General features: G+C 44.3%; 4 protein-coding genes across 4 annotated transcripts; 3 read left to right on the forward strand and 1 right to left on the reverse strand.

Moving 5' to 3' along the window:
- Nucleotides 1-5,107: 5,107 nt before the first annotated feature.
- LOC123448641 (glucose-6-phosphate isomerase, cytosolic) lies at nt 5,108-11,791 on the forward strand. The gene is made up of 24 exons (XM_045125633.1): nt 5,108-5,217; nt 5,383-5,465; nt 5,560-5,636; nt 5,762-5,843; nt 5,933-5,980; nt 6,165-6,320; nt 6,409-6,505; nt 6,617-6,659; nt 6,894-6,961; nt 7,066-7,150; nt 7,236-7,284; nt 7,491-7,563; nt 7,642-7,702; nt 8,809-8,875; nt 8,953-9,009; nt 9,107-9,160; nt 9,255-9,383; nt 9,772-9,835; nt 9,940-10,013; nt 10,096-10,149; nt 10,266-10,334; nt 10,890-10,979; nt 11,114-11,221; nt 11,466-11,791. Exons 2-24 carry the CDS (start codon nt 5,415-5,417, stop codon nt 11,511-11,513), a joined length of 1,704 nt encoding a protein of 567 aa, XP_044981568.1. The 5' UTR covers nt 5,108-5,217; nt 5,383-5,414; the 3' UTR covers nt 11,514-11,791.
- A 2,463-nt stretch (nt 11,792-14,254) lies between these two features.
- Nucleotides 14,255-16,415, reverse strand: LOC123448805. Its single transcript, XM_045125859.1, has 3 exons — nt 16,101-16,415; nt 15,954-16,011; nt 14,255-14,694 (listed from the first exon to the last, which is right to left on the reverse strand). The coding sequence occupies exons 1-3, from the start codon at nt 16,379-16,381 to the stop codon at nt 14,635-14,637; spliced, it is 399 nt and encodes a 132-aa protein (XP_044981794.1). The 5' UTR covers nt 16,382-16,415; the 3' UTR covers nt 14,255-14,634.
- Nucleotides 16,416-16,542: 127 nt separating this feature from the next.
- On the forward strand, nt 16,543-21,136 carry LOC123448724 (phragmoplastin interacting protein 1-like). The gene is made up of 5 exons (XM_045125744.1): nt 16,543-17,312; nt 17,845-17,976; nt 18,459-18,621; nt 19,590-19,636; nt 19,719-21,136. The coding sequence occupies exons 1-5, from the start codon at nt 16,639-16,641 to the stop codon at nt 20,926-20,928; spliced, it is 2,226 nt and encodes a 741-aa protein (XP_044981679.1). The 5' UTR covers nt 16,543-16,638; the 3' UTR covers nt 20,929-21,136.
- A 4,656-nt stretch (nt 21,137-25,792) lies between these two features.
- On the forward strand, nt 25,793-26,864 carry LOC123404839 (zinc finger protein ZAT12-like). The gene has a single exon (XM_045098789.1). The coding sequence runs from the start codon at nt 25,912-25,914 to the stop codon at nt 26,488-26,490; it is 579 nt and encodes a 192-aa protein (XP_044954724.1). The 5' UTR covers nt 25,793-25,911; the 3' UTR covers nt 26,491-26,864.
- The last annotated feature ends 632 nt before the right edge of the window (nt 26,865-27,496 follow it).

Consider the following 27,496-nt stretch of genomic DNA (forward strand, 5'->3'; position numbering starts at 1 on the left):
ACGATAGTTTACCCAGGTTCGGGCCACCTTGAGGTGTAAAACCCTACTCCTCCTTGTGATGGGATTGTTTGAGGTGAAAGACAGATACAAAGTTGGGTTCTTGCACTAGCTCGGGGGTGAGGTTCCATTCCCTTCTACGGGAGGCCGGGCCTCTCCTATATACGGGTCTTGGTCCTCTTCCCCCGAAATATTGGCGGTAAGGGTTACCACAATAGCCATTTCGAAAGGGGACATTTCCAAAGATGGTCTTCGCCTGCAAAATGTTCTCTTCATGACACACTGGGGGGGGGGGGGGGGGTTCGGGGATGACCTCCATCCTGCGGAGCCTCCGACTTTAGTCTCTTTGCACCAAACGAGAAACCTTTGGGAGTCGCTTCGGGAGCACGTCACCTGGCACAGCTTGTTTATCATGGAAGCGGAAAATCTCCCCGTACGCAATCGCTGGCACCGCTCCTGCGCTGCCTGCACGGCTTGCTTCATCCACGTGAAGGAGACGGCTCGTGGGCCCCGATCAAGTCGCCCTCGGCAAGCCTACTCGAGGGGGGTCTCAAGGGGAAACCTTGCAGCAGACACCCTCCCAAGGCCCTTGGCGATGGTCTCCAAGCACCTGCCTCGCGAGGGTTTTCCTTGCCGGGCTCGCCAATGGGCCGAACCAGGCTCATCCGCGTCACCCCGGGGGTCGCAGGCCGACGGGCAGGGCCGGCCCTGGCATTCCAGAGGCCCTTGTGCGAACTGAGAAAATGGGCCCTTACACTATATAATAGGGAGATTGGCCTTAATACACCACGGTCCAAAGATATATCAGATGATTATAGAATTAGGAGACATGCTCCAACAAACCAGAAGTCATGTCTTAACTCTTAACTATATATACATACCTGTGTATGTACATAATTTCATTAGTAGGTATTCCATACCTATATTAGATAGTTAGAAAACAGAAATAAAATGTAACGTTTCAAAAAATATTAAGTACATATGTTAGTAGGTATAGGTATTATATACGTGTATTAGATATCTAGGAAACAAAAGTACGCGCAATAGATAACCATATCAGATCAAATAAAAATAAGACATTAATATTATTTATTATATGGCAAATCTTGCATGTCTAATAGTTAGGAAACAAAAAAAAAGAATCATAAGTATGGAAAGTCTTGCATGAAGAATAATTAGGAAACTAATCAAATATACCTCGGTTTTCAAAACAATCAAGGTGCCCAGGCACCTAGGTGCCCCAAACATTTTACCTATATATATATATATATATGTGTGTGTGTGTGTGTGTGTGTGTATATATATATGAATATGACATTGTTCTCAATTCCTGATACAATACGAAAGAAGCTACAACTCCATCGTCCATCTCTAGCAGTCCATCCGCAAACGTGCATCAACAAATATCAGGAGCCACCTGAAAAATACACAAAGAAGAAGTGGATGGCATACTCAAGAGAAACGACACCTTCTAGCATTTTTGGATGCAAAATCACTAATAATAGTGTCCAGATCAATGTTATCCAACATATCTTTCTCAATACAGCACATGGTCAAGCCATTCAATCTCTCTTGTGACATGGTTGATCTCAAATAGTTCTTTAGTAATTTCAGTTTTGAAAATCTTCTTTCAGCAGATGTTACAGTAACAGGAACAATTAAGAGGATTCAATAAGCAATGGACACATTTTTATAGCAATTTGTTGCTCTAACAAAATCAAAAATCTCATCCGCTGACATGAATCTATTTGGCAAAGTCATTTGAAGCACTCTTAATTCAGAACAGAAATCATCTAAATTAACATCTGATGAGCTACCATGAGAATATGTATTTGCAAATTTAGTGCAACATTTTCTAAGTTCATTATCATCCAAAGACTTCAATTTTTTTGGAGTTGAATAAGAAACCAAATATACTTTCAAACGACTTCAAATCCTCAAATCTGTTGGTTAGTGAAGCAATCGCTACATCTATCATGACTAGAAAATATTTAACTCTAAACGACTCCTTCTCGGTTGCTTGTTCTTCTGCATTTTTTATCATTTCCTTCATCATTATTGTTTTCATCAAAGTGCCTTTTTCTCGTAACACGACGTTTTGTCAGAAATCTAGGTTCGATACCCATGGCAGTTGCAATAGATTTTGCAATATTCAAACTAGATGTAAAACCATCATTTCTGTACTTCTGAAAAAATGAGATCGCACCTTCGATTTGCTTAAGGGTAATGCCAATGCAAACAAACTTAGACTGCAACTTCTTACTTATAGCGTTTATGGTAAATAAAATGTCATGCCAAATGACCATACCAAGTAAAAACTCAAAACTCTTAAGTGCGGTAACCAAAGAATGTGAATCACTCTTAGTTTTTGGATCATCACTAGAAGTTCTTTCCAATTCCAACAATGCTAACAATATCTGAGGAGCTTGATATCGGATAGCTTGGACACTTTTTATCCGACTCTCCCAGTGAGTATCACACAAAGGTTTCAACGTTAGATCTTTAACTTTATTAACCAATACCTCCCACCTTTTAGTAGAATTAACCCGAAAACAGTGTATAAATTCGTTGCACAACTCCAAAGAAAGTAATAGATTTGCTACATGATTTTTCCATGCCACAAAGTGTAAGATTGAGGCTATGATAGGAACATGGCATGTACAAATGCTCTAGGATTTATTTCAAGCAAACGTGTTTTAACACCTTGATGTTTTCCTTTCATGTTAGAACCATTATCATAACCTTGACCTCTAACATCGTTAACATTCAAATCAAGATATTTAAAGGCACCTACTAACTCATTGAAGAGTCCTAGTCCAGATGTATCATCCACCTTCAAGAATTCCAGAAAATACTCTTCTATTTTTGTAGTGTTACTTGACATGTTTACACACCTCACAATTAGAGTCATTTGTTCTTGATGGCTTACATCAGGGGTACAACCTAGAATTACAGAGAAATATTATTTGGCATCCTTAATTATTCTTATGATAGTGTTTTTAACACCTTGTGCAAGAATATCAATCAGCTCATTTTGAATCTTATGGGCAAGATAGTGATGATGAATTTCACTAGTTTGAATACCCCTAATATGGTCCTGCATTATAGGATCAAATTCTCCCATCATTTCTATTATTCACAAAAATTCGCCATTGTTATCTTGATAAAGTTTCTCATTCGATCTTCGAAAAGCCAAATTATGTTTAGCAGGAAACTTCATAGCAGCAATAATTCTTATTAAAACCTGTCTCCATTGCTCTTTTTCTTTTGCAATTTCTTGCTGCAAATCTTTGTCAACTGTTTGGTTTTTATTTAGTCTCAGCCTTACCTCATTCCAAGTGTTCATGTTAGTGATATGCTCAATACTATTCTCATGAAGTTTAAGCCTCTGGCTAAGATGTTGCCAATCACTTAGACCCTCACATGCTAACAAATTTCTGTTGCCTTCCGATTTGAACAATTTGCAGCAAAAACAATAAACTTTATTCGCATCCTTAGAGTACACCAACCATTTCCTATCACTAACCTCCCCATTACTTAGATTTCTTGAGTAGTACACATTTGAAAAATGCCTGCCATTTTCATCAGGATGATACAAAAGATTTAAATCCCATGTAGGCCCTTTCTATATTAGAACGTCTCTTGATTTATTGTGAAGAATTTCCCAAGTTCTAGGGTCATAAATATGTAAACTAGAAGATTTTTTTCGTCCTCTTTAGGATTTTCAGTATTAGATACATTCTCATGGCTACCCAAACTTGTAGAATCCTCAATGACAGCATTTTCCTCAACTAAGTTTTCATGAGATTGTTGTTCTCCAACACTACCAACAGCTAATACCTGTGGATTCTCGGCAGTGGGTTTTTTTAAAATGAATTTATGAATAGCACCCTTTTAAGTTCCAATGAATTCATCAATAGTTTTCTTTTTTTTCGTTTCGCTCAACCAGATAAATGCTTTTTCTGCAACATGGTTACAGAAAAAGAAGGAGAGAGAACACCTGAATCTGCAATGTTTGCAGGTCCCTGACTGAATGCTTGACTGCTTGTCTTCTTGAATCACGTTCTTTGTCTAGAATAGAAATCCCACGCTGCTGCTCTAGAATGCCTGTCCTAAGGGCCCTAGTCCGTCGCACTCGCTGCCATGGCCCAGGGCCGGCCTTGCCGACGGGCTTGGGTACCCCCTGTCCCAAGGGCCCGACAGTGGAGAGTATCATGCATGTGATACTACCTTCGTAATGCACAATATCATAAACTAGTATTATAATAGATGACCTCATTTATTGACATGCATAACACATAGCAGCATATCATTTAACATGTTACGATATCTACATATGTTACTGTAATCCTCTCTCTCCTCTTTAATTGGACCGCAACAACATGTTTGATAGCCCCAAATACATGATACTGCTGCTACCTAAGAGGGTGCTTGGATACGTTTTAGTCCCATGACTAAAAGTAGTGAGACTAAAACTTGCTAGCCTCACCCATGCTTGGATCCAAGTACTAAAGAGACTAAAATCAAGTTAACGAGTATTTATTATCCTTCAAACCCTCCAATCCAGAACTTGCACGAGGAGTTAAATGAGGAGAGAGAGGACTAATGCACATTTTAGTAGGGGTACCCTTGACTAAAAGATTTTAGCCTCTCTTTAGTCAGGGGTGCTTGGAACTTTAGCCTCTTAAAAAGACTAATTTTAGTCAGACTAGTTTTAGTCTCTTGGATTCAAGCACCCTCTAATTTATCCTTGCTATGGCCAGCAGCCTTAGCGGGTGTATGACACGCAGGCGCCCACCACGTAGCCGTATGCGCATCCCCTTCACCAGGCGGAGGCGGCGGCGGCGGCGGCAGCCCCCGGTTTGGTTTCCTTTTCTCTTTTCTCTTTTCTCCCAAGACAAGACGAGACGAGACGAGAAAGCAGCAAGCAGCCTCCGGTTTCCAAATCCAAATCAAATCGAAAGAAGAAAAATTTAGCAGCCGCTCTTGGCGTCCGTATCCCATATTTAAACCTTCTTTTTGAGGGACGGTGGCCAGCCATTCTCTGCCAGGCGGGCCCCGCAAACACGGCACGGACCCACGCCCACGCCGATTATATTACACGCCCTCCTCCTCCTCCGCTCTTTGTCCGTCTTCCACCACCGATCCGCCATCTCCCTCCACCTGCGGTGCGCCCCCTTCTCCGGCAGCAACCAGCCCGCCGTCGACGTCCTCCAGGGGGTAACCGCCTCGGGGCGATCTCAATCGATTGCTCCGCCCTTCTTATCTCCTTCCTCCCTCCCTCCCTCCCTCCCCAATCCATCCATCCATCCATCCATCCACCTTCTTTATTCCTTTTTGTCGGGGCTGAAATTACCAGCTTATCCTCCGCCTCAACCCCGCCAGGTCCTCTCCTCGCTCCGTCCGCGGCATCGGCCATGGCGTCGCCGGCGCTCATCTCCGACACCGACCAGTGGAAGGCCCTCCAGGTGCGGCTTCCCTCCTCCCGTTCCGCTGCGTGCTTCCAATTGGATTGAATCGAATTGAGTTGAACTCTGTGTTTCCTTACCCGACCGCCCGCAGGCGCACGTCGGCGCCATCCACAAGACGCACCTGCGCGACCTCATGGCCGACGCCGACCGATGCAAGGCAATGACAGCGTAAGCCCCCCCCCCCCCCCCCCGCTTCTCCCCCCAATGCCCCCGCCTGCTCTGCTCTGCTCCCCCGCGTGCCTCTGAGAGGCTGATGGTCGATTCCTTGGATCGGATCGGATTGGATTTGGCAGGGAGTTCGAGGGCGTCTTCCTCGACTACGCGAGGCAGCAGGCCACCACCGAGACCGTCGACAAGCTCTTCAAGCTGGCAGAGGCGAGTCACGCCCGCCCGATTATATCCCCTTTTGCCTCTTGTCCTTGTAATAATAAGCGGGGGAGACTAATTCGGGATCGTCATCGCAGGCCGCAAAGCTCAAGGAGAAGATCGACAAGATGTTTAAAGGCGAAAAGGTCGGTGTCGTCGTCCGCAGCCCTCCTTCAGCTATTCCATCGCGTCACTCACATGTGGCAAGATGTTATCTGCATATATGTCTCGCTGACCACTTCTGTACTTTAAGCTGTACCGTTGGTAACATATGTAATCTGGGACCAAAGGAACACGTGTCTCAGTTGACTCGATTCATTTGCTTGTCAGATCAATAGCACGGAGAACAGATCGGTGCTCCATGTGGCTCTCAGGGCTCCGAGGGACGCCGTCATAAACAGCGACGGTCTGAACGTGGTCCCCGAAGTTTGGGCTGTCAAGGATAAAATCAAGCAGTTTTCAGAGACTTTCAGAAGCGGCTCATGGGTAAAATTTGCGGACAAACCTCTTAATAACTCGTCAGATGTAGCAGAAAACGGTAAGACGTTGATCGCCGCTACTTCTTGGGATGCAGGTTGGGGCGACTGGGAAGCCGTTGACAAATGTCGTCTCGGTTGGGATTGGTGGTAGCTTCCTTGGGCCTCTCTTTGTGCATACTGCTCTCCAGACCGGTAAAGGAACATGTCATCCACTCCTTTTCTAGGTCTTCTAACCTGAGACTGAGATTATTTACTGCCAGATTTTGATCTGATATATGTCGTGGAAATTTTACTATTTTTCAGACCCGGAAGCAGCAGAATGTGCCAAAGGCCGACAACTGAGATTGTAAGTTTCTACTTGGGGAATGTTTCTGTGTTTCTCTCGCTGGGACCTGGCATACCTGTTGTGCTGGCACTTACTATATATGCTCAAAAATTTATATGTGATCAACCAATATTGTGTCTTTTCTGCTTGTGCCTCCTTGAATATTGTGATTGAGTGGCTATATTTTTTGACTTCTCGTACCGTCCAATATGCTCTTCATCTAGTAATCTCTGCTCAATTGTGGTTATGCTGCAGTCTTGCAAACGTTGATCCTGTTGATGTTGCACGGAGCATCAAAGATTTAGATCCTGCAACCACTCTTGGTAATCATCATGTTTCACTAGTATTAACTCTCAGCACAGATGCTCTCTCTGGTTCTACAAATATCGGCGGAAGTTCTGATCGTACTTGTCCAACAAATGTGCAGTTGTGGTTGTCTCAAAGACCTTCACGACAGCTGAAACAATGTTAAATGCTCGAACTATCAAGGAGTGGATTGTCTCTTCTCTTGGGTTAGTCTTTGTAATACCTTAAACATCGTTTGTCGCGCTGTGAACCCTTATTGTTCAGTGATTTATGTGGAATTTGTTGATTCAGACCCGACGCTGTTTCCAAACACATGATTGCTGTCAGTACCAATCTTAAGGTACTTTTCAATCTTTTAGTTTTCTAGCCAATTTTCAGATGATCAGATTCGGTTTTCATACATCTGAAGTTCTGTCAATGCATTTTCCATGTTTAAGTGTAACATGTTTGGCTAAGTTGTTAGAGCATTCCCCATGCCATATTCTTCGTCAAGAACCCTGTTTCTAATGTGGTAATTTATTAACCGTACCTTTTCTGTTGAAAAAGCTTGTCAAGGAGTTCGGAATTGACCCTAACAACGCTTTTGCATTTTGGGACTGGGTTGGCGGCCGCTATAGTGGTGAGAACTGTTCTTTTCAGTAAAGTTACTAATACTATATCTTATGTTCTGCGTCATAATTCTAGTCAAATATTGCAGTTTGCAGTGCTGTCGGTGTTCTGCCCTTATCTCTTCAGTACGGATTTCCAATTGTCCAGAAGTATGTTATCTTAACCTATATTTACACCCTGAAGTTAAATTCATGTTTCGGCAATAGGCAATAGAAGTATAAAGGACACTAGTTGTTTCAATTTTAAATCATCAGTTCAGTTTCATGACTACCAAACGAGTCTGTGCCTTAGTGCTTCCTTAGTTAACTTCATATAGATCAGTAGATGAGGGGTCATGGCGGTAAACAATTCTAAGAAAATTAACCTCAGAGATGCCCATCTCACTTGTCTGGTCAACAAGTGAGTTTCATGACCCATTGTCCTGGTGTCATTGCCAAAATTCTATCAACCCGTTCTCATCTGAGATAAATTCCAAATCTCCAATGCATAATTGTAACACTTCGTCTCATGAGAAAATAAACGCATAATTTACCTTCAGAATTATCTCTGCTTAAATCAGGATGAACTTTTGCTGTTTCAGACTAGAGAAAGTACTTCATATATGCATAATCATTCATGACAGCTGTCACAATATTACGGGTGCTCTACAAAAAGGATACTACGCATCTGTGTTCATCGCCATTGACTAAACCTTGTGGGTATAAAAACGATACAAAGACATCTCTGACGAGAAAAAAAAGAACTGGACCTGATGATACCTTTTCCCAGCAAAATTTGTCGAGACAGCTGCACTATTCTTTCACAGTATTATGGAAATGTGTGTAAGATGTGTAGTGTTCCAGAAGAATTTAACTTATCTTATTTTTCGATTTCTACTTGTGATTAACACAAAAATATCAAGTATCTGCTGCTTGGAGGATCTTGAATAGTTTAGTGCTCAAGCATCCAATGTAAACACATGTTAGATGATTTTAACTCTGGGACAACTTTATCCAGGTAACATAAAGCCATAAACCCCCACTTAAATAGAAAGGTCAAACTTCTGCCCTCGTCCTTTGAAGGTTAGACTTGGTGGGTTTTAGGATACATCAAGCCCCTCGAAGCTCCAAATAGGATTTAAGTAAATAATCTGCGTTTAACTTATTTATAAAATGTCAACGACAATTCCAATGCCAATGCCGAAGTCTGGAAATGTTCGTTCGCATTGTAAACGGAGATGATAATTGATCCTGCCTGGTTTCTTTTATTTCTGAAGATTTTTGGAGGGTGCTTCCAGCATTGACAACCACTTCCACACATCTTCGTTTGAGAAAAATATACCTGTAAGTGAGTTGTTTATGGGGATCAGTGATGTCAACTATTAACCATTCTTGTAACAGGGTCTTTCGTTTCTGTTTAGGTACTCCTTGGTTTGTTGAGCGTATGGAATGTTTCATTTCTCGGATATCCGGCTAGGGTGAGCCACTCAGTCCCATTGTTTTGTTATTTCCTATTACAGTTTATACCTAATTCTCCATCTGAGCACTTCAATTTTCTCTAATTATTGTTTCTAGGCAATATTGCCATACTCTCAAGCACTTGAGAAACTAGCACCACATATTCAGCAGGTACATTACTAGCTTTGCTTTTTAACAGCTGCCATCTTGAAAATTCTCTTTTGTTCATTTTTAATCATAACATATGCATACTTATGTTGTAAAGCTTAGCATGGAGAGTAACGGAAAGGGTGTCTCCATTGATGGTGTTCGACTTCCATATGAGGCTGGTGAAATTGATTTTGGTGAACCTGGAACGAACGGGCAACACAGCTTCTATCAATTAATCCATCAGGTAAATACTAGTTTCACATTCACTAGTAATGTTGCCAAGTGCTGTAGTGGTTTGCGATTTGTAGCAATTGAACTGTATAGTGAGATTTGGACGACACAGTTGGTATTTCTGCGAAGTCTTTTTTTTTTTTTTTGAAACGGAGGCAAAATATTTTCCTCATGATTTCTGCGAAGTCATGACCTTAATGGTCATTGGCCCAACATTTCAACTGTTGAAGTATGCAAAGGCATACAAATTAGGATTTCATAATCTCAATGTTGCTATAGTGATTTGTGTGTTACATCTGTCTTCTTGGGTACTTGATTACTTTATACGTTATAAATTATAACAACCATATGTTTCAATGAATCTGCGCCGTTGTTGATAATAGTTGTACCTCCACTGCCAGGGAAGAGTTATTCCTTGTGATTTTATCGGTGTCATAAAAAGCCAGCAGCCCGTTTACTTGAAAGGTATGACATTGAAAGATCGCTTTTGGAGTTGAAAACATAAGATGCAGCCTGTTAGCCTCATGGTTTTCTCAAATTCCCTTTCAAACATGGTGCATCTTTCTCAGGGGAAACTGTTAGCAATCATGATGAATTGATGTCCAATTTCTTTGCTCAGCCTGATGCACTTGCTTATGGAAAGGTAAATAGCTCAACAGCATTTTGGGCACATGCTTTTCATGAACTGTTTTGGTTTCTTATTAGAGTTGACTACATCTTTTCAGACTCCTGAACAATTACACAGCGAGAAAGTTCCCGAAAATCTTATCCCTCATAAGGTGACGACGATTCACTTATTTCTTATATGTGGACTATGGTTATTTTAATGCATCAAGCTTCTCAGTTCTCACCATAAATGTTACCTTTCTGACTCTTGGCCTCTTGGTGTCTTCAGACTTTCCAGGGCAACCGGCCATCACTGAGTTTCTTGCTGTCTTCGCTATCCGCGTATGAGATTGGACAGGTATACCGATTACATTTTCTATACTCATCTGAAGTTGCAAGTTGTTCAACCCTGAATTCAGTATATATTATTTTCTTTTTCACCAGTAAGATTCTGCATATGTCGTATAAATAATGTGCCATTTAGAAATTATAAGATTCCAGTTTTCTCACAACAGGGTTCTAATCATGTTCATGTTGATTGGTCCCTTCCCCTAGTTAAATATTATTGTACTAGACTCGAGAAAGCAAAGTAGAGATGAGCTGATATCTGTCAGGCACATTTTGCTGCTGGAAGCTGCACATATTTTCCACCACAAACTTTGCACGACCTCCTCATTTTTTCTTGCTTATGATCTTGCTGTGCAAGGTGGTTGAAGTAGCTGTTTTTGTTCCACCTTCACGAAGCCCATATGAAATGCATAATTTACATAAATTATTCTGTAAGACCTCAATCAGCAATCATGTCACTATGCACTCTCTTCTTCTATTTGCCCTTTCCAAGATTGCATGGTGCTTTCAAAATCCTCCTGTTACTGTTTTTGTAAATGTACTAATAATACTGTCTACCTTTCAGCTTTTATCCATCTACGAGCACCGGATCGCAGTTCAGGGTTTCATATGGGGAATCAACTCGTTTGACCAGTGGGGAGTGGAGCTGGGCAAGGTCTGTTCATGATATATTTACTTTCTCCAATATTTCCATTTTTCATTCAAAAGCATATAGTCTTTCTGCTCCATTTGGCCCATCGCTTGACTTCATCTAAACCTGTGATCTACCTATGGAACTTGTTGTTTCAGTCACTGGCTTCTACAGTGAGGAAACAGTTGCATGCATCACGCATGGAAGGAAAGCCCGTCGAGGGTTTCAACCCCAGCAGCGCAAGTTTGCTCACACGGTTTCTTGCGGTATGCCCTTTTGCTTGTTCTGCCATGTTATGTCATCTATTACCTCCGGTCCCAAATTAGTAGTCTTAGATTTGTCAGATACGGGTGTACCTAACACCTAGATACGACAAATCTAAGGCAACTAATTCGGGACGGAGGGAGTATCAAATCAAATATCTCAAATCCCGATAACACTGAAATGCTATTCGATCACTCTGGGAATTGATTAATCTTACACCGGACTTTATCATTTTTGTTTTTCTAGGTTAAACCATCAACCCCATATGACACGACGGTGCTTCCAAAAGTGTAAGCTGAGGTTTAATCTTTAAAAAAGGAAATGTAACCCGAGGTTGAGACCGATAATCGACAAGCTAGGCTTAGCTTGTGGCATAACAAGTTCTCTTCCTTCTTTCTCGCGACTTGTTACAACCAGTCTGGTTGTACTGTAATTTTGAAGTTCCTCTTGCTCCACCTTGGAGAAAGATAAGTAAACTATGACGATAATGAAATAAGTACATGGAGTCGTGACAGCAAAGGTGAAAGCACTGTGGTTATACTTGTTGAGGATTAAGGGTTTTCTTTCCTCAATACTCCCTCCGTCCGGAAATACTTGTCGGAAGAATGGATGTATCTAGATGTATTTTATTTCTAGATACATCCATTATTAAGCACTTTTACTTATCCGAATGTATTTTATTTCTAGATATATCCATTATTATCCACTTTTACTTATTCGGACAGTGGGAGTATATATTTTGAGATTTTTCTTTGCTGTTGGACTGGAAGCGAAATGCTGATATGTGGCATCTGGCTGTGCTGTTGTGCCACTTGCATAACAATGTTGCATATTTTCTCCTTCTTTTTTGCACGGAGTGTAAGCAAACTTTTTAGTTGCGTAAATGCGGATGTTTTTGCATGCTCGACGCCCGTATATAACGGGACTTCCTCCGCAACAAAGATTTGAATCAAGAAATCGGAGATAAGAGGGGCGATGAAGGTTTAGTTTTTGACGAGGTTGGGGTAAGAAAACTCTTAGGAAAAGTATTAAAATCAACTGACTGATTTTTCCTCCATCTTAAGCTACTTCCTCCGTGTGACACGTGCCCCGCCACCACCGCCTCCCCTCCATGCTCGCAGCCTTATCTCTTTCACGACATACACTTTCCTTCACTTGTTCCTTCTTCCTCTATTTTCCCCTTCTCTAAATCTTTTTCTTCATTGTGTTGGGAGAGCAAGAACTCCAACCACCGTGCACCGTTGTTGCGATCCGAAAGGAAGAATGACGGCCACCACTCGCGTCGGTGCTGCAACTCGGCAGCGGGAAGAGGAAGGCCAGAGTTGGGGGCACACCACGCTGGCGTTGCAACGCAACATGGAGGCGCAGTTGCCGGAGGCAGCCACATCACATTGTCTCACGCTACAGCGAAGCTCGCCCCAGGTGCTAGAAGCAGCTCTCGTGCAAGGGAGTCTGGAGGCGGCCACATCACGCCGTCGATGCTACAATGAAGCTCGTTGTCGGTGTTGCAACGCAGCTTGCCGCGCAGCAGCTCGCATGCAAGGGGGTCGGAGGTTGCAATAGAGCTACACCCACGGCCGCAATGGAGCTTCGACGGCGTGTCCGGAGCTGCGATGCAGGAGGTGGTGCTGCAATGGAGCTTCACCGGTGCCTGGAGTTGCGATGCAGCGGGGCGTGCTGCAATGGAGCTTCACCGGCGGCTGCAATGGAGCTTCACCGACGGTTGCAATGGAGCTGCGATGTAGTTGGCGGTGCTGCAGCGGAGAGCACTTGCCGACGATGTCAGGTGCGACAATGCAGCATCGCCATGCGTGCTTGGAGCTTTACTGCGCTGCCAGCGAGGGAGGAGGGGCGCGACTCCTGTTGTGAGCATGCGGCTGCTTCCCCATGGATGACGCGGTTGCGTGGTTGCTCGCATTGACCCATCCATCGGCTATAAGGGGATGGATCCAACGGCAGACGTTTGATCTGTAGCAGCCGCCAAACTCTTATGGTTGAAGGTGGTTAGGGACCCAACCCACTATGATGCTAAGCGACCAATCTCCTTCCGTGGCGTGGCTGAGATGACCTTAATAACGATCCAGTTCTGACAAATGGTGCAACAACTTGATGTAGGTTTTCGATCTATTTGACGAGGTTCGGTAATGTCAACCTGAACAAACTATGATGATGTCAAGGCCATTTGGCACCACTTGGGATCAAAGGAGGCACATTTTATTTTTTTTGAAGGGACAAAGGAGCCACATTTAGTTTTCAACTTTGCGGAATGCTTAGGCGTAGGGGTTGCTAACATATACTTTCTCCGTCCCTAAATATGTCTTTTTAAAGATTGAACTACGGACCGCATACGAAGCAAAATGAGTAAACTTATACTTTAAATTATATCTATATACATTTGTATGTAGTTTGTAGTGAAATCTCTAAAAAGACAAATACTTGGGAACAGAGGGAGTACCACCCATTCACATTCAATTTAGTGTCGGTTCGGCTATAATGATTTGACTTGCTCTTGGGTGCTTTCCTGTTTGATCTTAGCGGGTGATTACTATCTGTTGGTAAGCTCCCCACCCGTGAGAGAAGGCAACTACAAACATACGACCCATGCAACAAAAAACGATGCCATTGCATCATCCGCCTGTTAGGGGCAGCAACAACCCTTCAGACATACGTACGAGACAACGTAATTGACATGGCCAAATGAACGAATTACCCTATGTTACTCTGAACGGGCAACAACGACAACAACTAAGGTTTAGGTACACTGGTTACTGAACCAAGATATGTCATCCTATTCTACAGATATACTCGCATATTATTCCTGAATATGGTGTTTAGAATCCATAAGTAATTCTATTCTATGGATATACTGGCATACACTCTTCCTTCCTCCCAGGTTTCCAAAGGAAAAATATTTGTAATATGGTGTTTAGAAGCCAGGTCTCATGTTTTATTCTATACAAGACATATTTTCTTGGATGATCTTCTCTGCCACAATTGAACACACAAAAGAAACCCTGCAGTTACATGCTACAGTATGATTTAACACACACACTCATTATTAATCTGTTCCAGCAAACAGGTGGAGTTCAGTGCAGGTTGGGCCAAGCTAGAATCTTGATTAGGTGATGACCAATGTTTTAGGATAATAAAAAAAAATCTGCACTACAAATTGTCATAGGTGTCAGGAGAGCCGGAAACCAGCAAGGCAAAAAAACCACAAGCCAATCACCCTATGAAGAGGTTCCTACATTACACTCCCTTCGACCTTATTCAGGAGGAGCAGCATCCCTGATCAACAGCTTGGCCTCATCATCAAACAAAAAGGGAGACTAGTTTCATGGTATGCAGAATATATTATGAGTTCCTTCACGATTGCTGCAGCAAGCGGTAGAGTCCCCACCAGCAGGCCAGTCCCCTAAGTGGCCTTTGCCGCCGCCGCCTCCTCCTCTTTCATCTTCTTATCCCATCTGCGTTTCTGTAGAAACAACAATTCGAGCAAACACAGAAAGAGGATAACCAGTCAGATGTTTCCTTTTAGGGCATGCAAAGTAAAGCACAAAAGTTATGCAACGCTTAAGTAAGAATTCAATTCAACTAGCAGCATAATTTCCAGGGGAAGATATATTTTCCAAATCAAGCCATTATTAATTTATCCATGTTCGATCATAAGATGACCCATGAACATAGCAATTATCCAGGAATTCAATTGCCAGCTCATATGTTTATTTCCAGGTGCTCCATCGCCATCCTAGCAGCCTGATCAAAATAGGTTGTGCCCATCTTACAAGCAAGCTTATTGGCATTTAGAGATTGTTGCACAAATCTAGAGTGCCAACTACGCTGATTTAAATGTATGGCAGCAACTAAAGGCCCAGCAGCATCCTAAGTATCTCATACTGAGATAAGCTGCGTTTGGGAGAAATGGGACTTAAATGTAGATTTTCAAGTAATATCCACGAGCAAGTGCCGATCATAACACTAGTTGGTTTGAAATCCCTTCTAGTTAACTTCTTGTGGCTTATCTAAGCAAGGTCCACTGCAGTGCGCATGACTTCCGTTATGGCTATGGTTACAGCCGATTATGCACTGATATAACTAGGACACTGATCATTTGGTTCGAAACTGCATTACTTCATCCGACCTGGGGGAAATTGCCAAAGCATTTGACAATTGAAACATCGGAATAAAGTACCAGTCCCTCCGTCCCATAATGTAAGACGTTTTTTGACACTAGTGTAGTGTCAAAAGATGACTTACATTATGGGACGGAGGGAGTAGTTAATAAAAAACACAGGCAGAAATTTGGGTCAGCCTCGGAATAAACGAGCTGTTTGTCGTAGATAGAAAAACATTACGCCCATCAGACTTGAATTTAAAGAGAAAAAAAAAGGAAATCTCGAATAGGATTTTTCTTCCCCGAACTAATCCGATCTAAGGTGTCTAATCTGCATATACCCATTCAACCAGCAGAACTGGATTTCCGCAATCCAGACAAATGTTGAGCAATGAACACCGACGATTAAATCATCGAACCCAAGCTACCGATATCGGCTGGGAAACAAACGTTGCATACAATGTCAGCTGGGAAACAAACGTTGCATACAATACAAGGATTGTTGCTCGGCACCAGGAGCATTTACTGTACGTTCGCATCAAGGATTGCCAACGCAGTTGCAGTTTGCTAGCAGGGCAATGGATGCCAGATTGAAAAAAAAAAGAGACGAGGAGTCGAACCTTGTAGTCGAGGAGCATCTGCGGCATCTTCTTCATCAGCTCGACGGTGTTGGCGCGCCTGCAGAGACGAAGAAACCGAATTTATCAGGCATCGATCGATCGCGGCGAGGGGGAGGGAAATGGGGGGCTGCTGCTGCTGCTGCTTACTTCTCGGCGGCGATGCGGTCGACCTTGTGGCCCTTGCGCTTGGTGCGCATCTCGCCGCGGGGCGGGTCGTAGGCCCAGTCCTCGCCGGCGAGGAGCACCTCCTTGCGCAGCCGCGCGCGCTGCCGGCCGCTGATCCCCAGCGGCTTCCACGCCCCCAGCTCCCAGTACCCCCACACCCCCTTGCTCAGCTCCCCCTTGTACTTTGCCAGCTTCTCCTTCCACGGGTACCCCTCCGCCCACCTCGCCGCCGCCGCCGCCGCCGACATCTTCCCCCCTCCCATCCTTCTCGCTCGCTCGCTCGCTCCCTATGCCGCTCCACCTCGCCGGCTTTAGGGTAAGGCAAGATCCTTCCCCCCGTCGGGCCGGGCCGGGCCGGGCCTTGATGGGCCGGACCGCACGTTCGATCAAATGATGTGAGGCCCGTACCAGCCCGGCCCAGTATAAACCCTGCCGTCTCGCCTCGGCCTCTGCCTCGGCCTACTCTTTCTCTGGAGCAAGAACCCTCGCCGCCGCCGACTCCTCCTCCGCTGCCGCAACCATGGTGCTCGCACGCAAGAAGCTGAGGCAGAAGCTCCACGCGCTCCTCCCCGGCGGGGGCGCCGAGGGGGAGGCTGCCGCGGAGGCGAGGAAGATCAAGGTGCGGCTCGTGTCCTCCAAGCGGCCCCGCCCCAAGCGCCCGGGCCCCCGCCGCGCCAAGAACAAGAAGGCGTCCCCGAAGAAACCACCCCCGCCGGAGGTGGGTGCGGAGGACCATGAGGTGGATGCGGAGGGCCTGGAGGAGCCGGCGGTGGTCGTTGCGGCCACGGAGGAGCCGGCCGTGGACGAGGCGGAGGCGGAGCGGCGGAGGAAGGAGAGGAGGAAGGAGGACAAGGAGAAGCGGAAGAAGAAGAAGGAGAAGTTGAGGGCGAGGAAGCTGGCGGAGGCGGAGGCGGCCGCGGGCAAGAAGAAGTCTGACGGAGAGCCGGGGGAGCTGGGCCTGGAAGCGGACGGTGCTGGCGACCTGGAGGAGCCGGCGGTGGTGGACGAGGCGGAATTAGCGCAGAAGGCGGAGGTGGAGCGCCGGAGGGAGGAGAGGAGGAAGGAGAAGAAGGAGAAGAGGAGGGTCAGGAGGCTGACGGAGGCCGAGGCGGCGGCGAACAAGAAGTCCGACGATGAGGCGGAGAAGCAGGACGCGGAAGCGGCCGCCGCCGAACCTGCCGTGGCAGACGACAGGTGAGTTGACGCTCCGAACGGTTGGTGCTTCTGTTCTCGAATGCCTCATTTGTTGTCATGTTCATGCCATGTAACTATGTAAGTAGGAAATGTGTTGAGCTGTTGATGTTAAGATGCCATTGCTGCAAAGAGAAGATCGTCGATAGTTTGCATAACATGTTGGTAGAGCTCATAAAATGTGTTGAGCTCAGAATAGCCGTGCAGTGATTATAGGCGATGGGTCATTGTAAATGCTCTAGTGAGGTCTGGATTGTTTACCTTTATCATTCAGAGGTAGTCATAACATTGTAAATGCTGTAGTATGAAAGCAACTATCTGACCATCTAGTTTGGCTTTGATCTGAGAAAAACACGTTTTGTATGCCTTCCATGGTGGAAGATAACAGTTTAACATTTTGTGAAGTGGCACTTTAGTTGACTTCTAGTGTTGTTTTTGGCATGCTGAATCTCAATGAGGTGTGAGGCGGTGGTGTTTACCTGTTCTGGTCCTTGTATTGACATCGGTTATGTAATGACTTTTGTTCTTGTTTCAGTGAACACAATCTAGACGTCACGAAGGTGGAAGGAGAGGCGGAGAAAATTAAGTCAGAAGAGGTGAAGGAAATTAAGTTAGAAGAGGCTGGCCAGGCAGGTGTATCCGACAATCCAATTGTGCCGCGAGATAGGTGAGTTAAAGCTGTAAAGGATAGATGTTCTGGTTCTTGAGTACCTCCTTTCTCGTTAGATAGATATGAGGACTGAAGATGTCACAGAATAGAGGCATGTAAGACAAGACACTGTTTCTGCAAATAATTAGAGGGATTAAAATAACGCAGCAAGTTAGTGACTTAGAATGGTATAGCGGGATGGGCCTTTTTGCATATTTACGAGTTGCTCGGACTTGGACTGTCTAGCTTTGCTGTTGACTCAAATAGTGCAATAACTTTACAGTATATCAGAAATTGTTTGCTCATCAGACTTTGTTGTGAGCTTTTTTCTTCCACAAAAAAACTGTTTGGTCCGGAAGTTTCTTTGTGAAATGATATTACAAATTTATTGCTTTCTGGTTGTATGTTTATTGAATTGTTAAGGAGTGCGGTAGACAGGCTGGAGATCAGGTTCTTATAGGATGTTGGCAGCTGTTTAATATTTTGCTTCATTGTTTCAGTGAGCAAAGTATGAAGAAGGTGTATGTTGGTGGCATCCCGTACTATTCATCTGAGGATGACATTAGGAGTTTCTTTGAAGGATGCGGAAGTATCACTGCGCTGGACTGCATGACTTTTCCTGACACCGGGAAGTTCAGGGGTATTGCCATTCTCACATTCAAGGTCAGCTTTGCAACACAGTACCCTTTGTTCTAGTCTTGCGTTCCTGTTCATGCTGACATGTTTAATTCACCCCAAGACATCTTCTTAGTGTACTGAATGTTTAAGGTTTGATGGCACTGGCGTTTGGTTGAACTAACTGTGTACGCATGGCAGTCTGACTTTTTCACTGTTCTGGTGTAGAATTTTTTGGTTTTTATTTCCAAAACCTCTAGGGCATTCATCTTTAAGGTCTTTTGGTGGTAAGTGGTGCTGTACCCTTGTGTCTTATGTTACTACAACTTCTGAGCAGAACTCTCGTCGACCATTTAATTTTTTGTAATCCATTGGAGTCGTCTTGATGCCAACATAAGATGCTCTTAATCTGCTTGGTAGCGCACATGATTCATCAGCAGCATGTTTCAGTCATTCTCATTGTTAGGAGAATATGCCTGTAGCTTGAATCTTGTGGTACAACTTTTGAGCAGTGCTGGTACAACCATGAGAAGTAAGATTTTGCACCAATGAACGTCTCCTTCCCATTATCTAAGGCGCCTAAACTTTTGGCACGGAAGTTAGCACAGCCTAGTTGTTGCACCACACGGTTATAGGAGACGTTCAGTTCCCTAACGATATTCTCTAACAGCCATTAGCAGATGCCATTTTGCAGGCAAGCAGATGCCAGTTAGCGACCCCCCTTTTCAGGAAACTACACCATCGGTTTCCAGGGAATGGCCAATTAAAGGGAAAACTGATTTCCTTAGTCCTTGCACACCTTACAAATTGGGAAAAATTAGAAAAGCTTAGGTGCCTTGGATAATGGGAAGGAGGGAGTACAATTTAGTTTCATTTTAGTCCATTGGAGTCAGCTTGTACCACCACAAGATGCTCTTAATCTGTTATCAGGAGTCATGAATAATTCACATGTCTCATCAGCAGCGTGCTTTTAGAGTTGTTTGGAAGTTGGAGCCTGACAGAGTTTTCTTGTGCAGACTGACGCCGCCGCAAAAAGGGCATTGGCTCTTGATGGTGCAGATATGTAAGCACATGTCCTTAATGTTTACCCTTGTTTGTTTCAGTTGTGATTCATAAGTGACAGCATTTTTGTTAAATAATCTCAGGGGAGGGTTCCTTTTGAAAGTCCAGCCTTACAAGGCTAACCGCGAAAAGGTCAAATCCAACCATGAGAAGGAAGATTTTGCACCAAAGATGATAGAGGGATACAATAGGACATATGTTGGAAACCTAGCTTGGGACGTAACAGAGGATGATCTGAGGAAGTTCTTTTCTGATTGCAAGATCTCATCCATCCGTTTTGGAACAGACAAGGAGACAGGTGAATTCAAAGGGTTTGCACATGTTGATTTCTCTGATAGCACATCTCTTGCTATTGCTCTGAAGCTTGACCAGAACGTGATTAAGGGGAGACCAGCCAGAATCAGATGTGCTGTTCCAAAGAAAGAAAACCAGAAACCAGATGACAATGCAACTTCAGATTCATCAAAGAACAGCATCCGTACATGTTATGAATGTGGCACTCCTGGCCATCTCTCTTTTGCTTGCCCTAATAAGAAGGTTTCTGAAGTCATATCTAGTGAAAATAAGGATAATGTCGATTCAGCTGAAGCATTGTCCAAGAAGAGGCGCACTTGTTATGAATGTGGCGTTCCTGGCCATATATCGTCAGCTTGCCCCAACAAAAAGACTTCTGAAGTCATAGCTGATGAATATAAGGCCAATATCGACTCAGCCACAACATCGTCGAAGAAGAGACGGACATGCTATGAATGTGGCGTTCCTGGTCATCTATCATCTGCTTGCCCAAATAAAAGTGCTCCTGAAGTCATAGTTGATGAAAATAAGGCCAATACTGAGTCAGCCACAACAGCATCGAAGAAGAGACGGACATGCTATGAATGTGGCGTTCCTGGCCATCTGTCGTCTGCTTGCCCAAATAAAAGTGCCCCTGAGGTTGTTTCTAACTACACACAGCCTTTTGATGAACCGAAGTATGAACCTTACATGGCTTCTGAGCAGAATAAAATAGACGATGGATCAACTTCAGCACCTTCAAAGCGGAGGAAATGTTATGAATGTGGCATCTCCGGTCATCTCTCATCAGCTTGCCCCAACAAGAAGGCTACTGTGATTAGTCCTGAGGAAGCTAAACCTGTTGGTGGCTCAAGCATGGAACCTTCAGCTGTTTCTGTTGAGAACAAACCTAGTGGCGACACAAGCTCGGCGCCTCCAAAGAAAAAGAAGAGAAGGACGTGCTATGAATGCGGCATAGCTGGTCATCTCTCCTCAGAGTGCCCCAACATGGCCAAATGATCATGGTGGACCAGTTGCTTTTTGGTAGTTAGTGCCCTTCGTTCGGGCGCACGAAGAATTTTCTCCTGTGAAGGAGAGGAAATGGTTCCTCACTAGCATGATCAAGAGACAATTTACTGAGCAATCTTGTATCTTCCATTTACCCTTATCAAATTTTGACTGCGTCGTATATTCTTTATGGGTGGAAAAGTTTGGCTGCGTGATGAAATTTCCAGACTCCAGTATAACCAATCTATGTGCACTGTATTTGCTAGTATTACAGCTTATTAATACCAGGAATAATTCGTAGTATCCGAAATCTTCTGTTCTAACCATTATTTTGGTCCTGTGCGAACTAAACTAACATTTGGTTTCAGAGATATATCTGGAAAAGTTACTGGAGATGGAATTGGTTCGTCGACTCAAATGGAGAACCAAACAAATACTATGCAAGAATCTGAGATCTTAGAAAGCACTAGGATGTCAACATAAATGTGCTTACTACTACTGGATGCTGACTGAATCAATCACTAGTGACCACTTTGCTTTGTGTATGTGTGTGATGACATGTATGTATATGTAGGTGCATTGCACTAACTATGCCTGATACTCCAAGTTGATGCAGTGCCGTCCGCATCACACCGGTGGCGACCTACGTGGAGAGGGCGACAAGAACCCTAGAAAAATCCAGGCAGAAGCAAAGTGCTCTCTCTCTCTCCCTCTCCTAGCCTGGGAGGGAGGTTCGAACTGTGTGAGTTCCAGCCTCGAACGCAGCAACCCGCTGCTGCTCTTTTCTCTGACAGCGACTTAACTCTTTTTCAAAAAGCAAGTTTGGCTCACCCAGTTTGTCACTCATGAGAGCAACAGGTTGTTCATGACAATGATTTGTGTTTGTCAACTTTCAATTGCCTTCTTTATCCATTAGTAGAACAAAGAAACAAAATTCACCTTCGGTTATTTCTTGGGTAGGTGGTTTCTGTTAACATATGAGGCTTTTGGCGCCTCGCAAATACCGCACATAACCCCACTATGTTGCAATTTGGTGAGATGGATCCTAACCCCATCGAAAGAAAAGGAACATAATCCTTTCCCGGAGGGCGTGTTGGGGGTACCGTAAACATAAAAATTGGATCATATTTGGTGCATCCCGACCCTGATTACCCTATTTAGAATTGTTCGGAAATTCTTAAAAATTTGGGGATGTAGAAAAAACATACTTCTACTGTGTTACAAGATTCCAAATCTCAACTCAAAACATAGCTCGAGAAACGAAACAAAAGAGGCAAATGTCATGTAGCTAATCCAAATCGGGCAGTGAATTTGGCATGTTGTCGTTGTTAGCACTGGATTTGTTCCTTTTCCCATGCTTCAAAAATTTGTACTCCCTCTGTAAACGCTCTTATATTTCTCCACGGGGAGTACCATGACAGATATATGTTGTGTGTATATTTAATCTCAGAAGTCCCAAACACTACTTGATAGGGAAACCAAGATCAGATGCACCGGTTGCACCAAACAAACCCCAAAAAAGGTATTTGGAATTTTATTCTGAGCAACACGGCAAAAAAATAATTCCATATTTTGAGTTTAAATTTGATTGCTGAAACTGTCCGGTACGAAAAAAAACCCTAGTTACCGCCTGTATTTAACCGGTATTTTCTTGTATCCGGTTTTGGAATCCTTGCTTACGACTGATTCTACTAAAAAAGTCATGCATCTCTGTTAACCTGTGTGCTGTGCTAATCAGATATTTCTCTTTCAATGGATAAAACAATTGCAGTGATGCTTAGCTGCATCACAGCACTACTAGCTCCAATTATACAACTCACGGCTGCTTTAAAGCTCCACACTTGTTTTTTTAAAAAAAAAATAGTGTTTGGTGCAGATTAGAGGCGCGCCACATAATCGAAGTGGATAGAACGTGGCAAGCGAACTGAATCAACAAGCTAGGCAGTATCTTAGGGTTCTGAAGAGGGCACTACTTTGCCTAGCCTATAGCAGGTCATTGTTTTCTGATTTGCCAGTCCAGTTCAATTTTTTCAAGATTTTGAGAAAATCAATGAGAATTATAGCTGTCTCTGATTCCTCATATCTCAATTCTTGATAAAATTAGGAGGGTGTTGGCTCTTAAGTAGCAAGGGGTTGCTTTAGTGGTGCTAACTCTGCCCCCCTGAGTCATCAAGGAATATGCCGCCCCTTCGAGGCCCCAAACCGCGATCTCAGGCGGTGACGCACGCCTTAATATCATATCATATTGTGTACTGGCTAACCTTTGGAATCAGTCAGCAGTACCTAAAGTAGTGACCCCTTCCCTGGCAGATTCTTGTGCGCGTTCGGTGGTCAGCACACTGCTTACTCGGAAAGTGGATGCAGAAAACTGGAACCGCTCGGTCGATCTTACCGGCCTTTATAGTTTTTTTCCCCTTCAGAAATGATGGTTGACATTGTTTCTCCAATTTATATTCTATTGGTATGTGTTGTGCTCGGCATGTTTTGCGAAGCGAGCATTCTTTTTTTTTACCACGATGGTACCAAACATTTGCTTTGGTTCTGCGGTACCAAGAAATCGGATATATCTACTCAACTAGCATAGCAAGCAAGTCAACACAAGCAATTGTGAGCAATTGGGCACCGAAACCGTGTGCCAGTTTAAACAATCCGCAGAGGTTTGATATGGTGATATAGGGGTTCGGGAATCTCTGATGCAGATGTTGCTGAATCTTGAGGCAAAACAAGAAGCAAACTTCTATTTTTGACCATTTTATGCGGCAAATAGCGGGTTTGTTCTTGTTGTTTATTCTGAGAGGGAAGCAAAGTTGTATCTTTGCTCAATTATGCGGGGAACGGCAGATGCAGCGCAACCTCCAAGCTAGATTCAGACCTGAGATGGACACAGGAAGTAACTTATGTTAACATGTTATGTGCTGTCAGGGTGATGATTATTACTTACTAAACCAATGGGCTCAAGTTGCCGGTACGACTAGAACTCGAACCTCGAAACACCAATCATCGGCAACCTGTAGATAGTAGCAGCTCTACCTATGTAGCAAACCACAAATTGGCCGTTTCTGTTTCTCATGCAAATGTGTGTGTGTGTTCAGCAAGTTATCTGATCTTCCACAGCAACTGGACAGTTGGTGAGCAGAGAATAATTGGCCCTTTTTATAATACTGACGACTTGAGCGTATCGTCGGCACCGAGGGATCATGTTGCTTCAGGGTTCACAAAGGACTACCTTGCCAACCGGCCTTTGCGAATTCTTTTGGGACGCAGCGAACAGATTCGAAAGAAATGTGTGTTGTCACCTTTGTGCTACTAGTAGTGCTACTACTGATCTGAAGAATCTTAAGTAGTAGGAGTAGTACTGAGAAGCAGGCACATGATGGATTTCCCAGAGGCTATTTAATTTAGCCTTAGGTACTAATTACTGTCCGTAGAGGTTTAGACATCACATAACCAAGAGTCTGATGAGATCCATGGCACAGAATCTTCATCATTTAGCTTAGTAATTCCTCCTCTCATCCCTGAAGTGTGAATAGGGGCAAGATTCCATTTGATGCCCATCAAACACCTCCACTGCGTGGAACAAACCGAGACGCCACAAACTCTCGAGTACTGTCTGAAATAGCAACGGATGCCACTATTCAAAACAAGCTGCGAATTAGAAAAGTAGAAAGTGGAGGATTGCGCAGCTCAGCCAGGCTACTTTCTTGCTTACATCAAGCAGCAATTGTTGATCAGTTCAGTCCAATCAAGCCAGTGCGGTGTGGACGCAAGCAACCCCGAGAACCAATCATCGGTGATAACCGCTCATTTTAACATGCGGAGTTGGATTTGTTTAATGCCCAGTCTCGGATGCCACTGCTTGATGGTAGCTTAGCCTGGCTACTTTTGACTGGAAGAGCCATCTGTGACACCATACCGGCGTTGCAAGTAAGTGCGAAAGGCGTTAGATGCCCCTCGCGAAAAGATTAAGGAAACTAATAAGAAGAGATCCAGAGATACTACTGTTTCTTGTGGCATTTGGAGCAGGCATGAGACGTTTGATACATAAAATCATCATTAAGAAGGGCTATCTTCATAGATCATCTGTGTATTTAATTGCAATTCCAGGTTGCCCCACCAATCAGCCTAGCTAGCCATGACCGAAACTGATGCGAGTACTGACACAAGTAAACTCTACAGGATTCAGTGGGCCACAACAATCTATCCCAAGGAAAGAAAATTATGGGATCTTAATCGACACAAAAGTACCGTGTCGTCATAATCTACAAAAAACAAAAAAAAGAAAAGGAAATAGTAAGAAGTTTCGACACGAAGTACCATGCATGTCATATATAATCTCATCTGAGTTCTCAACTGATCCTTTTTTGTTTTGTTTTTTGCTTTCTGATATGAAGTGCACTTGTTGATGTCCTTCCTACCATACATTTCAAAGATTCTGCTCTTGAAACCTTCAGTCTCTCCAAAACAAGACAGGTCTGCAGAAGAGGAAACAGTTGACCTTGAGGACATAAAAATGCCCTCTTGAGTCATGTGCAGAGGTCAAACCTGAACAAGCCCCTCTGGTTGATCTGAGCTCAACTACTGATCCGTGCACAGGTATTTTCGTACGTGCATCATCATGCTACATATTTTTTTTCTTCTGATAATCCAAGGGATGCGTCGAGCTCGCGACGCTCTAGAGCGGCTCGATCTCGAACCGCTTGCATTGCATCTGAGGCGAGCAGCGGCGTCGAGGGGGATACTCGAAGCCGCCGTTGCTTCCCTCTTCGTCTATCTCTAGGGCCAACTTGTGCATTTCTTTAACCGGATAAACATAATACTAGATTAAGTGTCACTACTGGCTAGCTACTACTGGGCGATTTGTTTTATGGTGCAAATGGCCTATAAATACAGCTGCGGCTTGATGCGTTTCTTCTTCATCAGCTGCTTCTTCATCATCATCATCATCATCATCATCATCTTTAGAGTTTGAGGGATCGATCAGTTGGGTTCAGAGCAATGACGAAGCGGTTTGCTTTGGAGCAGAAGGAGATGACACGCATGCTCTTGCTCGTGTCGCGGGAGCAGGCGATGCCCATGCCGATGCCGGTGGCGGCGCGCGGTCACCGCGCCCCGGAGCGGGTGTTCGTGTGCAAGACCTGCGACCGTGTGTTCCCGTCGTTCCAGGCGCTGGGCGGCCACCGGGCCAGCCACAAGAAGCCGCGGCTGGACGACGGCGGCGACCTCAAGCCCAAGCTGCACGGATGCTCCGTCTGCGGGCTGGAGTTCGCCATCGGCCAGGCGCTCGGTGGCCACATGCGGCGCCACCGTGCCATGGCCGCGGGCGGAGGCGGCGGCGTCATGCCCATGACGCCGCCGACAGCAGCAGCGATCAAGGAGCACGGCGAAAGCGGCGACGACGACGCGGTTGTCGGCATGAAGCGCGGGCTGTGGCTCGACCTGAACCATCCACCTTGCGACGAGTACGGCGCCGGCAGCGAGAGCGACGACGAGTGCGGCCACGTCGACGCAGCTGCCGCCGGGTACACGTTCCACCAGTTCATGGATACCGGCACCATGGCGGTGGACTGCGTCTAGCTGCCCCGTCCCCCACTCCGTTGCCGGGTTTTTGCCGGATAGCACAATATTTTCCTGTGTGTACTTTGGCAGTAACTTCTTCTTTTTTTACCCTTTTTCTTTCACCTTTTCATGCATGGATAAATCCATATTTTGTAGCATGCAGTAGATGAGTGCCCAGTGAGAGGCATGCCATGGCAGTACATAAAATCATCTCTTTGAGATGATTAGTTTTGTGCCTAATTTGGTGGCTTTGTAGGCTCACCAGAGCTATTTTCCTCAGGTTTTCCGGTTATTATTTGCCCGGTTATTACTGAAAAAAAACCTTTGGTCAAGTGGCTTAATGTGTAATTATCCAGTTGAAGTAAAGTATATATGGAGGTTGTGATTCATCAGTTGGTGCCCCATGTCATCTTGCCTCTTTTAGTATGTTCTAATATAATGTCCACTTGAAACCAGAAATTGTCATGTGGGATCCAAATTGAACCTTCAACCAAGGAACTTTCTACAGTAAAACCTTGAAAAAACATAACACGGACTCAGACCTGGTTTCTAAGAGTGGCTTGTATTTATGACTTTCTAAAAAACCAGAGAAATATTTCAAATATTTAGGAAACGCCATGACATGGTAATCCACAAATATTCATAAAAGTATAACCATTTATGTCATGTGTAGAAATCAAGAAAAGTTCATTTCTCTCTTGTGTACGTGTTTGCATGGAACACAAATGGATCATGTTAGTTGGTTCATTTTTTTCTTCATGTTTCTATGCCCCACAGTTCTTCGGTTTTCTAGGAAATATTTTTGGTAGATGAAGCCACAGCCTCTAAACCTTAACCCGGTATGTAGGTTTAGAAATTTTCAAAAAGTGAATAAAAACCTTAAAACATGACATTGCTATCAATTCGGAGCCTGCATAAAATCATTAAACGTGTGAAAATATTTCATCTTCCATACGACCTTGTTCCCCGTATAAACATAGTTTTTAGTTTGACTGAATGAGAATCATGCAATAGGCGTCAGTAT

This window comes from Hordeum vulgare, chromosome 1H, assembly GCF_904849725.1.
Source record: "Hordeum vulgare subsp. vulgare chromosome 1H, MorexV3_pseudomolecules_assembly, whole genome shotgun sequence".
NCBI lineage: Eukaryota > Viridiplantae > Streptophyta > Magnoliopsida > Poales > Poaceae > Hordeum > Hordeum vulgare.